An 11,704-nucleotide genomic window follows, 5' to 3' on the forward strand; every position below is an offset into this window, starting at 1 on the left:
ACCTTCTACTCTAAGTGTTTCCAAGCTACCTAGATGAGCACGTGACCTTCCTCCTTCTTAAACTGCCCTTTATTTCAGTGAAATCAATGACAACAGCTTGCTTTTTTCTGGGAAGATTTTTCTGACTTCTCATTCACTCCTGTCCCACTAACTTTACTCCTTATACGACTGTAAGCCTTTCACTCAAGCCCCTTCTTATGGATAGACGTTCTCCAGTCCCCCTCTGGGCAGAGTCTTCTGTTATTTTTGGCTGCTGGAATCAGGGTCTAGGAGAGACTACGCCAGGTAGGCCCTTTCATTCCCCCACAGGAGCTGGGCTGATGAGCATCCAGTGTGCAGGTTTGTATGAAACCCCAGCTGTCCACCCTCCACTTTTTTACAAAGTGAAACGTTAAGTCTGCATTTCAGTCCACATCACAGCCACTGGATACCATAGAGAAAAAGGTCTATTCTGCTGCTGTGATTTTCTGCATCTTTTGAGAGTGATTCCTTTTCATGTTGAAAAAATTGTGTGTGTGTGTGTAAGATAGAAAATTGAGAAAGCCATAGAGAGAGGGAGAAAATTCTAGCAAAATAATATGTCTGGGTACTGGTGGGTAATGTTACCCTAAATAACTTGGACTTCCACTGGCTGGCTTTTGTTCATAAAATGCTAATCCACTCAGGTGCAGACCTCTATAAAACATTGGGGATGCAAGGCTGTACAGAAAGCTCAACTCTCTTCTTCTCTTCTGCTACATAAGGTAAAGATCTGTTTAAACTAACAGTCTGAAATGATTTTGAACAAGAAGTCCTTTTCAGAACTTCCCAATTCTTTATTAAATACTAACCTATGATATAGAGCCTATGCTGTATTGAGCTAATACTGAACACTAGGTAGACTGCTGTAGTTATTTTCAAGGTTGCTTTTTGGAGGAAAAGTTAATTTTTCACGTCAACTGCAATAATGGGGAAGGGAGTCATGTCATTCCACAAGGAAAATTATTACTTGTTATTGAACTGAAAACAGATCTCCTTTCCTTGCATGCACAATGAAGAAATGTCTTAAATTTGATGCTCGGGGTCCCACGGTGCTGGGAGGGTGTCTTGTAAAGAGCATTGTCTGGATTATTCTCTGACTTTGGAGATGAGAGTAGCAGCTAATACTGTATGTGTGAGAGGCTTTGCAGAGATTACCTTGATTAATTCCTACAACCATCATCTGAGATCAGAATCACCCTTATCTGCATTTTCAATAAAGACAGTACATGGCAGAGCCAGCATCCAAATGTGGGGTCCCTTCCCCGAGTGCTGAGACTCCTGTCCTGAAGATGCCCTAGGAACTCACCAACAACCAGTCAGCTATCTTTTAGGAGAACAATTAACTTCCTGGAGCTGGGGACAAGTTGAAAAGATGGAGCAAGTAAGTATCTGCAAGAGAAAAAAAGTTCTTGAGTCAGCCAGTTGGGGTAAATATTTGTTTGATTTTTTATTGTTGCTGTTCAGTCCCTCAGTCATGTCCAGTTCTTTTCTACCCCATGGACTGCAGCACGCCAGGCTTCCCTGTCCTTCACCATCTCCTGGAGCTTGCTCAAACTCATGTCCATGGAGTCAGTGATGCTATCCAACCATCTCATCCTCTGTCATCCCCTTCTCCTCCCGCAGCAGGATCTTTTCCAATGAATCAGTTCTTCGCATCAGGTGGTCAAAGTATTGGAGCTTCAGTTTCATCATCAGTCCTTCCAATGAATATTCAGGGTTGATTTCCTTTAGGATGGACTGGTTGGATCTCCTTGCAGTCCAAGGGACTCTCAAGAGTCTTCTCCAGCACCACGGTTCGAAAGTTTGATCCTAGAGCAAGTGAAAATGCTAAATTACATTCACAGCAGCCTCCATGGTTTGCAGTCCTGCTGCACATTGACGGCAGGGCACACAATCCTTCCAGGTGCAGAATAATTAGTAATGGTGTGGCCAGTGTGGCTGGCTGCTGTTCGAGGTTGGCTGAAAACAATATGATGGGGCAGCTGCGGAGTGTAAAAGCAGATAGGAAAATGATTTACATTTTGTTTTCTTTAAAAAAACAGAAGACTAGAAAACATCCCTGTGACAACTAAGCGTTATGAGTCACTTTAGGGAAAAAATCAGCCAGAAAACCCATGGCTGAAGGGAGACAACCAGGGCTGCGTCCTGCCTCATGGTCAAGAATGTGGCCCCTGCAGCTGGATCTCCTGGACCAGATTCTTGGCTCTGCCTCTGGCCGGCTGCGTGATCCTGGGCTGCTTTCGAGTCTCTCTGTGCCCGAATTTCTCTCATCTGAGAAGAGGTGTAATAATAGCACCTGCTTCCTAGGTTTGTTGTGAGGATGACACGAATGGATACGCTGAAAGCACGAGAACGGAGCTTGGCAGCAGCACGTGGAGTCCCGCAGGAATGCCGCTCGTTCTTATTTGGATGCTGAGCAGGGACCACCCCCCCCAGCTAGGTCATTGTTTTTTTTTCCTCCCTGAATTGGTAGGGTTTTCCTGAGCTGGTTTTCGCTTTTGCTCTCCTGTTTCTCACCAAGGCTCTAGGAGGTAGGCAGATATCATCATCTTTCCCTTTTTGCTGATGAGGAAATGGCATGGAGGGGATTAAGTGAGTCGCCAAGAGTCAGAATGGGGAGCCAACCAGCTTCCTGGCCCTCAGCCCCTAGAGCTTTCTACTATCTTGCGCTAAAGCCTCAGATGGAAAGGGAACAGTCTTGCCTTTGGGCCAAATGCATGATGTCATCAAGCCTCGATCCACAAGATCCCCTCAACCATATGTATGGCTGGGTCAGGCTTTCTTTGTCAACATTCAGTCCCCAAAGTTAGAGATACGCTCCAGACCGCAGCGAGGCAGCGCCTGTCTCCCTATCAGAGACTTTGTTTCTGCCTTTCTCCAGGAACAGGAAAGTTGGGGTAATGCTTCCTGGTTTCCTTCCACTTTGCTCTGCAGCACCAGGATGGCAGCCCGGGGTGGCTGCTTTCCTCATCCAAGGAACTAAGCTGAAAAGCAGGTGTTCTTTCCGGCTCAGCAGATGCTAAGGCGATAAGCTGCACCTTGTGGAGGCTCTGGGCAATTCAGACCCGGCGGAGCACTCGGACCTGGCCGGCTCTCTCCTCCCCAGCAGCCCCATGATGGATGTGTGTCTGAGCTCCGAGCAGCAGCCCCGGCCCCTGGACGAGGCCCCGAGCCCCCGGGACGACGAGACTCTGCACACGGACAGCACCAGCAGACACCGGGGAGGTAACCTCCTTCCTCACCTCTCCACCCTCGCACTTCTTTTCCTGGGGATGGCATTTTCCAGTGAACCTCAGGGGCCAGACGGTCCATTTCCTTTTAACTCTAGATCTTTTTCTGATCATGAAATGGTAGAAGGATGCATTTATGCCAGGAGAAGCGTGGCAGTAATGGTAATAATCCCTACGTCCACAACTTTGTCTTCTCCAAATTCTAGGAGAGTCAGATTTTTGTTAACAAGAACTTTTTAAAAAGAAATGAAATCTAGATTCCTTCCTGCTCTTGGCCAAAATGTATTCCTGGCAGCCGCGGTCTACAGTGAATTCTCGTAAAGCCATTTTCCCATTAGGACAACATAACCAGTCAGGCTTGCATTTCTGGACAGCGAATCAGTAGGAAATAAATAACAGACATAAAAAATGAAGTCATAAGAGCCAAGTTATAATATTCAAAACATGTACAGTTGTTGATCATGGGAAATTCTCTTCCAACTCTGCTAAACCAGGATGGTGTTTGTTTTTTTTTTATTAAGTTGTTTACATAAAAATGCGACTTTGCCTGTCTCCAAAAGCTGACCTCTCTAAAACTATCAGGTGAGCATTTGTGTGTGTGTTTGTGTGTGTGTGTTAGTCACTCAATTGTGTCCAACCCTTAGCAATCCCATGAACTATAGCCCACCAGGCTCCTCCATCCATGGAATTCTCCAGGCAAGAATCCTGGAGTGGGTTGCCATTCCCTTCTCCAGGGGATCTTCCTGACCCAGGGATCAAACCCGGGTCTCCTGCATTGCAAGCAGATTCTTTATGGTCTGAGCCACCAGGGAAGCTTCCACAGGTGAGCATAGGTACAATAAATGAAAGTCACGTGCAATCAACATAAATTTCTTTACCTTTGTAGCAAGGAAAGGGGTCTTATAGGAGGGATATTTTTATGCCCATGTTTCTTTACAATGTTGACCGAGAAAGGAAGACTATCAGTTTATTATTTGTCATCCTATGAAAGGATGAGGCATTTATAAATCAGCCCATCGACTTCTTACAGTCTTGAGAGAAAAGTTAGCTTCCATGTGGTGACCTGTGAGAAGAAGGAAAGAAGGACCGGTCTGGCCAGCGTGGAGGGGCTGGAAACTGGCAGGAAGTGCCCCAGGTACCTGATGGTCTGCTTGCTCCAGTGACCAGAGACTCAGATGGAAGGAGGGCAGCCCACGACTCCCTCCTCTTACCCGATGGCCTGGACCAACTCCTGCATTTGGGAATTTTTGCAAGCTGTTTTTTAAACATGGCCATTATTAAAATTTAAGTCATATAAACATACAACGAAATGGATTACATAAAAGGGAAAGTTATATGAAAAAACTTAGGTAATAAATGCTCATGTCTCATCACGAATTATCTTCCGATATCTTATGATGATCTGTGCTCTTGAGGCTGTTGGTGGATGTCGCATCCATGGTAGAAATGCCCATAATGCTCAGCAGCTGTGTCTCTTCCCAGGGGACAGCCATGTTGGGAGCATTGTCACCATGGTGACGGCCAAACCCTACACATCAGTGGTTCCTCACTGCACCCAGCCTGGTTGTTGGATGTCCCTGGGCACCACATGATGTGTTCCTCTGCCTTCTTGCTGCCTCTGAAACCAGAACTCAGAGTCAGCCACGCAGCCTATGGGAGAAGATGGGTCCTGTTTGCTGGGTGATAAATTTGAGGTTCATGTTGTTAGATGTCAGCAGCTTCCCTTACGAGAAGTTGGTGAGAATCACAGGACCCTGTCTCTCCCCAGGGTCTCTCCAGGGCACAGGACAGGAAAAGATGATGTCTCAGGACTGACGTGGCCACTGTGCCTCAGCAGGTTCTTGCAAGCTTCAAGGAAGTCCGGGTTTCTTGTCTTTGTGGTCAGGACAGAGAATTCTCCCTCCGGGGCTGGAATGGCCTAGATCAGAACCCACAGCTGAGAGCTGCAGGTGTCATTCTGTTAATTCACAGACCGGTCACTTGCCTCATGGAGAAGGCAGTGGCAGCCCACTCCAGCACTCTTGCCTGGAAACTCCCATGGACGGAGGAGCCTGGTGGGCTGCAGTCCATGGGGTCACTAAGAGTCGGACGCGACTGAGTGACTTCACTTTCACTTTCATGCATTGGAGAAGGAAACAGCAACCCACTCCAGTGTTCTTGCCTGGAGAATCCCAGGGACGGGGGAGCCTGGTGGGTTGCCGTCTATGGGGTTGCACAGAGTCGGACATGACTGAAGCGACTTAGCAGCAGCAGCAGCAGCAACAGCACTTGGCTCACACTACAATCAAAGACCATCTGAACACTTTTTTATAAAATGCAACACAAATGAATTTCTGGAAAAACAACATGAAAAAATGTACAAAGGCATACATACCCAGTACAAGCTTCAGTTTTTCATAATCAGATTCAACAGGCATGGTCAAGTTTTCGTAAATGTTTCTAAGTGTTTACTCCACATGTCTAGACTCCTCTGACTGGGACCCTCTTATAAGGGTTTGCAGAGAAAGCTGCAACAGGGAACTGCTCCAGTGCAGCCAGAATTCAGTGAAACGTGAACTCCGAGGGTGGACCCCTGATTTGGCTCCTTCAAAGGCCCCCTATCCCTCACCCTGCACTCAGCCTCGTCTTGCTTCCTAAACGTATATGTCCGACTAGAGCCCTACACAAGCTCCCTGACAGCTCCTTTCTGCTATTCCATCCCTGGTTACCTGTCCCCAGCCACAGCTCAGGCAACAAACGCTGGTCTCATGCACCATCCCCCACCCAAACTCCTGGCTACCCATGCCTCTCCCTGGGGACACCAGCAGCAACCCCGTCTTCTGCACATGACCCCTCTGTGTGCTTAGCATCCTCATTCTGACCTTTTTACTCGCTTTTATTTTTTTTTTAATTAAATGCTGAAACCCTCTGGGACACCTGTGACATTCTGGGCTTCCATGATATCATCCCTGATCAGGTGCTCTTTTCCGCTCATCTTATATGATATCTGAGCGCCGCTCGAGTGGGTCATGAGTGTAAAGGAGTATTTAAAGGGAGAGTAATTTAATAGTCGGGCTCATCTGACAGCCTCCCCCAGGGCTGTGGAGCTGGCTCGTCTTTGGGTGACCCGTACCTTTTGAGGAGCGCTTGCAGGAGGACTTAAGGAACACATTCCAGCCAGCATGTGGGATGTTACTTCACTTCAAGACCTAAAAATAGCCCAGTCCATGCCTGCCCAGGTCCTCCTGATTGCAGACGGCTCAGTCGTGCCACCCTGCCTGGTAGCATAGCTTCCTCCTCTCACCAAAACAGAGGGAGAGGCAGATCCACATCGCTCTCTGTCCGAAATCGAGGGAGGGGCCCAGGACATCCATTGGCGTCATGTCATCTGACAAAACCCCATTGGACGATTCCACCCCAGTCACCCCATGATATTCTGTCTGAGCTAGTTTGTGACCATTGTCACCGATAACATTACTCTCTCTGTTTCTAGATGATGGCTCAATCTCTTCCCATTAGACTAATTGTACTGATAATTAGTATATTTGCAGTGGACCCACAAATCATGGGGGCCTTCCCTTGTGGCTCAGCTGGTAAAGAATCCACCTGCAATGTGGGAGACGTGGGTTTGATCCCTGGGTTGGGAAGATCCCCTGGAGAAGGGAAAGGCTACCCACTCCCATATTCTTGGGCTTCCCTTGTGACTCAGTTGGTAAAAAATCTTCCTGCAATGCGAGAGACCTGAGTTCGATCCCTGGGTTGGGAAGATCCCCTGGAGAAGGGAAAGGCTACCCACTCCAGTATTCTGGCCTGGAGAATTACATGGACTGTGTAGTCCATGGGGTCGCAAAGAGTTGGACATGACTGAATGACTTTCACTTTCACAAATCATGAAACTTGTTATTTTTGGTCCCACAGATTCTAAAGAGATAGAAGCATCGCTTCAAAGCCTCCAGAAATTTGTTCCTACGAATTACGCCAGCTACACCCAGGAGTACTATCGGTTTGTGGGCAAGAAGATTGTCATTCAAGAATCCATCGAGAGTTACGGAGCGGTGGTGTGGCCTGGGGTGAGGGGGCCGTAACTTCGGGGTGTCAGGATTTCTGGGAATGGGAACTTTTGTACAACTGTGCTGCTTGGGCACCTTGCCAAGTGCTTTAACATTCTGTGCTTCTCAGATGGAGGGTCCCCGGATGGCCCCCTGAGGGTGTTGCTGGTGTGCTTAGAAGCTGCAAGAACACAGCGTCTCTCCTAGAAACCATTTCTGCCATGCTGTGTTTCTTGAAACACTCTTTTTTAACATTAACATGAACTTGAGCATTGGGAAGTAGGATGAAAAATTTGTATGAATTGTTAAGAAAGAAAATCAGAAGAAAAGTCTTTAGGGTTTAGATTTTGCAGTGGGCAAAATCTTTGGGGCCATGTCCAACAACCCTCGGGGGGTCCCTCGCCTTTCACGGTGTGGCTGAAAGTGAACGTGTTAGTCGTTCAGTCGTGTCGGACTCTTTGTGACCCCATGGACTGTAGCCCGCCAGGCTCCTCTGTCCATAGGATTTCCCAGGCAAGAACACTGGAGTGGGTTGCCATTTCCTTCTCCAGGGGATTTTCCCAACCCAGGAATCAAACTGTAGTCTCCTGCATTGCAGGTGGATCCTTTACCATCTGAGCCACCAGGGAAGCCCTGGGGAGGTGGAGGAGGGTTTGCTAAAAGATGTAGCTGCTGCTCTGGGAAGGCCCATCCCCGGGTGGCACCCACTGGGCCAGCTTCTCACAGGGCAAGCCCCACAGGAATGGCGCCTGCGCCACCACTCCGGAAGCCTTCAAATCACACATGAGTCTTGGTGGCACTGGTGACACTCTTCTGAATGTTGAAACCCCTACTCTGCATAACGATCCTTTCTCAAGATCCAAAGGACGCCTCTCCTCAAAACGTCCATTCCCCAGCCCGTGAGCTCTTGCCACGGGCTGGATGCTGGACCCACCACGCACCTGTGCCTCAGTTTCCATCCCCCGACTCCCGGCCGCCTCCCTGCCCAAGTCCCTTGAGAGGAGCTGAGGATGAACTGGACAGACCCACGGCCTTGGGTCTGCCACTCGCCCTTGGGCAGGCCACTGTGAGTACGGCCGGCGTGTCTCACATGATCCTGGCCACCCCCACCCCCACCACTCCAGCCTCGGCCACAAATAGAAAGTGAGTCACGATGAGCCCCGAGCATCTGTGGGAAGGCGAGGGCTAAGGGTGTGTGCACACTTAAGCTTTCACACTGGTTCTTCAGCTCAGGACTCACGTTCCCAACCTGGGTCACGCCCTCATGCTGACTCCCCCAGTCTCTGTGGCCCCCGGCATCACTAGCTGACCGCTCCCCCACCGCCCCCCCCGCCCCTGTTGGCGCACACAAAACACCTCCTGCATCCGCACACACCGAATTCCCTTTATCTCTTCACAGACAGGGCAGGAGGTGAGCAGAAGGGAGTGAAGACAGACGGAAAGGGACCTTTGGTTTTCTGTCTAAAAATGGATCTAAATGTATTCACCTTGGTTTTTTTTGGGGGGGTTGTTTTTGTTTTGAGTGTGCAAAGTATACACTTTCTTTGCTACCACCCAAAGCGCGGTCCATGGGCTGGCTGACTAGAAAGGCGGACTTGTTAAGGGTTGCAGTCCTGAGCCCCACCAGGCCTACTGACGTGGCAGGGAGTCTTTAAGCAGGCTCCCCAGTGATCCGAGTGTGCGCTAGAGTCAGGGAAGCGCTGTCCCACCAGTGTTTCTTAGATGAGCTACTTAAAAGAAAAATGACTGCCCCGCTGTCCATGTAGCAGGCAAGATCCAGGTGGCGGGGGGCAGCCTGCTTGCTGATGGGCTCAGGAGGGAGGTGTTGGAGAGTTTAGAGCCCAGAGGTCTTCCAGCAGGGGCCTGATGCAACTTTCTCAGAACAAGGGGCTACTGTCCTGCAGTTCCTCGACTCCTGCTTCTGGAAGAGCTCAGCTGCTCTTCCTCCTGGGGGTTGATCAAGAGTCTTCGGATACCGGCCCTTTAGCAAGTCAGCATCTCGAGTTCCTTTGAAGCAAGTTGCTACTTTCATATTCCACAGGTCAAAACACACCATGGCACGTGTGCTTTGATTCCTATGGACCCGTCAGTAAACTGGAACTGTGAACATGTCTTCATGTTCACTGGCGGTGGGGATTGGGGTCTCTGGTTTTCAGCGTCCAGTGACCCTGGAATGTTTTCCAGGCCATGGCGCTGTGCCAGTATTTGGAGGAACACACAGAGGAACTCAATCTCCGAGGCGCTAAGATCCTGGAAATCGGTGCTGGACCAGGCCTCGTCTCCATCGTGGCTAGTATTCTAGGTGTGTCTGTCTGTCTATTCTCAACTTTGTTTCAAAAGATGCTTACCAGGACAACAGTAATAATACGTGCTGACTGAATGGTGGGCTGTGGTTTAGGTGCTTGGCTGTGATTGCCCTCACTGAGTCCCCGCCAACGTCCGGGCCAGAATGACTCCTGTTATCCCCAAGATAAGATAATTGCATCTTAGAGACACCGTCATCCAACCCATTGCTTAGCATGTGAGAAAGCTGACACCCTGAAGGGGTGACTCTCGAGTTCTGGTTGTAAACAGCTATGTTATGCTGTGTCCTGCTTTTCACTGCAACTATCATAACTAAGGTTTCGAAAAAAAACAAACACCAAGTCAGTGAATCCAAGATGAAAACAGATTTATACCCCAAACACCAGCTGTGCGTCCTGGACTCTGTGTAAGAGGTGGGTGTGTCTGGTCTACTTCTGCCTATGTGATTACACATCTATCAAAATCAGTCTGGAAATATGGTGTTTTACTTTGTGAACACTGATCACTTTCTTTAAAATGCCTAAAAATTAATTTAATACATTTAATAGGGGGGAGGATCATACAAAATAGATCATCCCCTGTGGAAAGGTGCTCATACCCTCCAGACAAGAAAACCAAAATCTTCAGATAAACGCAGTTCTAGAAGGAAAACACCATGCATTATTACAGTAAAGTGAAAGTGTTAGTCACTCAGTCGCGACTCTCTGCGACACCACGGACTGTAGCCCGCCAGGCTCCTTTGTCCACGGGATTCTCCAGGCAAGAATGCTGGAGTGGGTAGCCATGCCCTCCTCCAGGGGATCTTCCCGACCCAGGGATCGAACCCAGGTCTCCTGCGTTGCAGGCAAATTCCTTACAGTCTGAGTCACCAGGGAAGTCCCAAACCTTGGTATGTTAATTATTCTGAAATCTCCCCAAGCTATAACACTGTTTTAGTTTTTTTTTTTAATTTAAAAAAATTTTTAATTTTGTTGGAGTATCATTAACAATGTTGTGAAACTTCCAGGTATACAGCAAAATGATTCAGTTATACATATACAGTATCTATCCTGCTTCAGATTCATTTCCCATTTAGATCATTGCATAGTATTGAGCAGAGTTCCCCTGTGCCATGGTTTCAGTTTCTTAAAAGATGGAAACATTATTCTATCTTAGTGGTTCTCAACCAAAGGCGGTGTCTGACCCATGGAGGACATTTGGCAATGTCAGGGGACATTTCTGAGCATCATACCTTGGGGGTTGGGTGGGGAGGTGCTGCTTGTACCTCGTGGATGGGGACCAGGGATGCTGCTAAACATCTTACAGGGCACAGCACAGGGTCTACCCCACGAGAAAGAATCCAGCCCGGATGTCCACAGGGTCAAGGTGGAAAACCCAGCTCCATTTTCCCCTGAGAGTACGTGTCCACTGGGCTGCCCAGGTGTTTCCAGGTACTTAAGACAAGTTTTCTTTCTCTCTTAGGGGCTCAAGTCACGGCAACAGATCTGCCTGATGTGCTGGGGAACCTACAATACAATCTCCTGAAGAACACGCTCAACTGTACCACGTACCTGCCGGAAGTGAAGGAGCTGGTGTGGGGGGAGGGCCTGGAGCAGAGCTTCCCCAAGTCTACGCTTTACTATGATTATGTGCTGGCCTCCGACGTGGTCTACCACCATTACTTCCTGGACAAGCTGCTTGCCACCATGGTGTACCTCTGTCAGCCAGGAACGGTGCTGCTTTGGGCCAACAAGTTCAGATTCAGCACCGACTATGAATTTTTAGATAAATTCAAGCAAGTTTTTGACACGACACTCTTGGCTGAATCTCAAGAGTCATCCATCAAACTCTTTAAAGGAATATTAAAATGGGACTGAATGAAACAAAATGCCTTTCAAAACTTTAGTGGGTCTGTTGAACAGTGTTAGAAATTTTATAAGATGGTGGAGGTAGTGCGTAGAATCAACGTGTCTACCTAGAATAAACCTAATTATTACAGCAACTCTCTAAAATAACCTATGTAGGATTATCTGGTTAATCTAAATATACACAGGAACAGCATGAAAACATGAAAGGAGCTTTGTTGGCTTCCTAGAGTTCTCAGTTAAGTGTTTAATAAATTTTACACGAACACCTTAACAA

The 11,704-nt window shown here is 48.2% G+C and overlaps 1 protein-coding gene across 4 annotated transcripts; it reads left to right on the plus strand.

The window, feature by feature from the left end:
* The first annotated feature begins 665 nt into the window (after positions 1 to 665).
* Positions 666 to 11,704, plus strand: METTL21C (methyltransferase 21C, AARS1 lysine). Of its 4 annotated transcripts, XM_055426647.2 has the most exons (6): positions 729 to 743; positions 1,241 to 1,402; positions 3,035 to 3,246; positions 7,149 to 7,300; positions 9,464 to 9,581; positions 11,045 to 11,704. In XM_055426647.2, the coding sequence occupies exons 3-6, from the start codon at positions 3,135 to 3,137 to the stop codon at positions 11,437 to 11,439; spliced, it is 777 nt and encodes a 258-aa protein (XP_055282622.1). In that variant the 5' UTR covers positions 729 to 743; positions 1,241 to 1,402; positions 3,035 to 3,134; the 3' UTR covers positions 11,440 to 11,704. The 4 variants fall into 4 exon arrangements, with proteins under 4 accessions (XP_055282619.1, XP_055282620.1, XP_055282621.1 ...); XM_055426644.2 differs by lacking the exon at positions 1,241 to 1,402 and having other exon boundaries at positions 666 to 743; positions 2,956 to 3,246; XM_055426645.2 differs by lacking the exon at positions 1,241 to 1,402 and having other exon boundaries at positions 673 to 743; positions 3,038 to 3,246.

The sequence above is a fragment of the Moschus berezovskii genome, chromosome 13 (genome assembly GCF_049115385.1).
Source record: "Moschus berezovskii isolate FMDL1 chromosome 13, NW_MosBer_1.0, whole genome shotgun sequence".
Classification (NCBI taxonomy): domain Eukaryota; kingdom Metazoa; phylum Chordata; class Mammalia; order Artiodactyla; family Moschidae; genus Moschus; species Moschus berezovskii.

Coding starts and splice junctions, on each gene's coding strand:
- METTL21C (XM_055426644.2), top strand. CDS start 3,135: ATGATGGATGTGTGTCTGAGCTCCGAGCAGCAGCCCCGGCCCCTGGAC. Junction 3,247..7,148: donor CACCAGCAGACACCGGGGAG/GTAACCTCCTTC, acceptor TTGGTCCCACAG/ATTCTAAAGAGATAGAAGCA. Junction 7,301..9,463: donor GAGCGGTGGTGTGGCCTGGG/GTGAGGGGGCCG, acceptor AATGTTTTCCAG/GCCATGGCGCTGTGCCAGTA.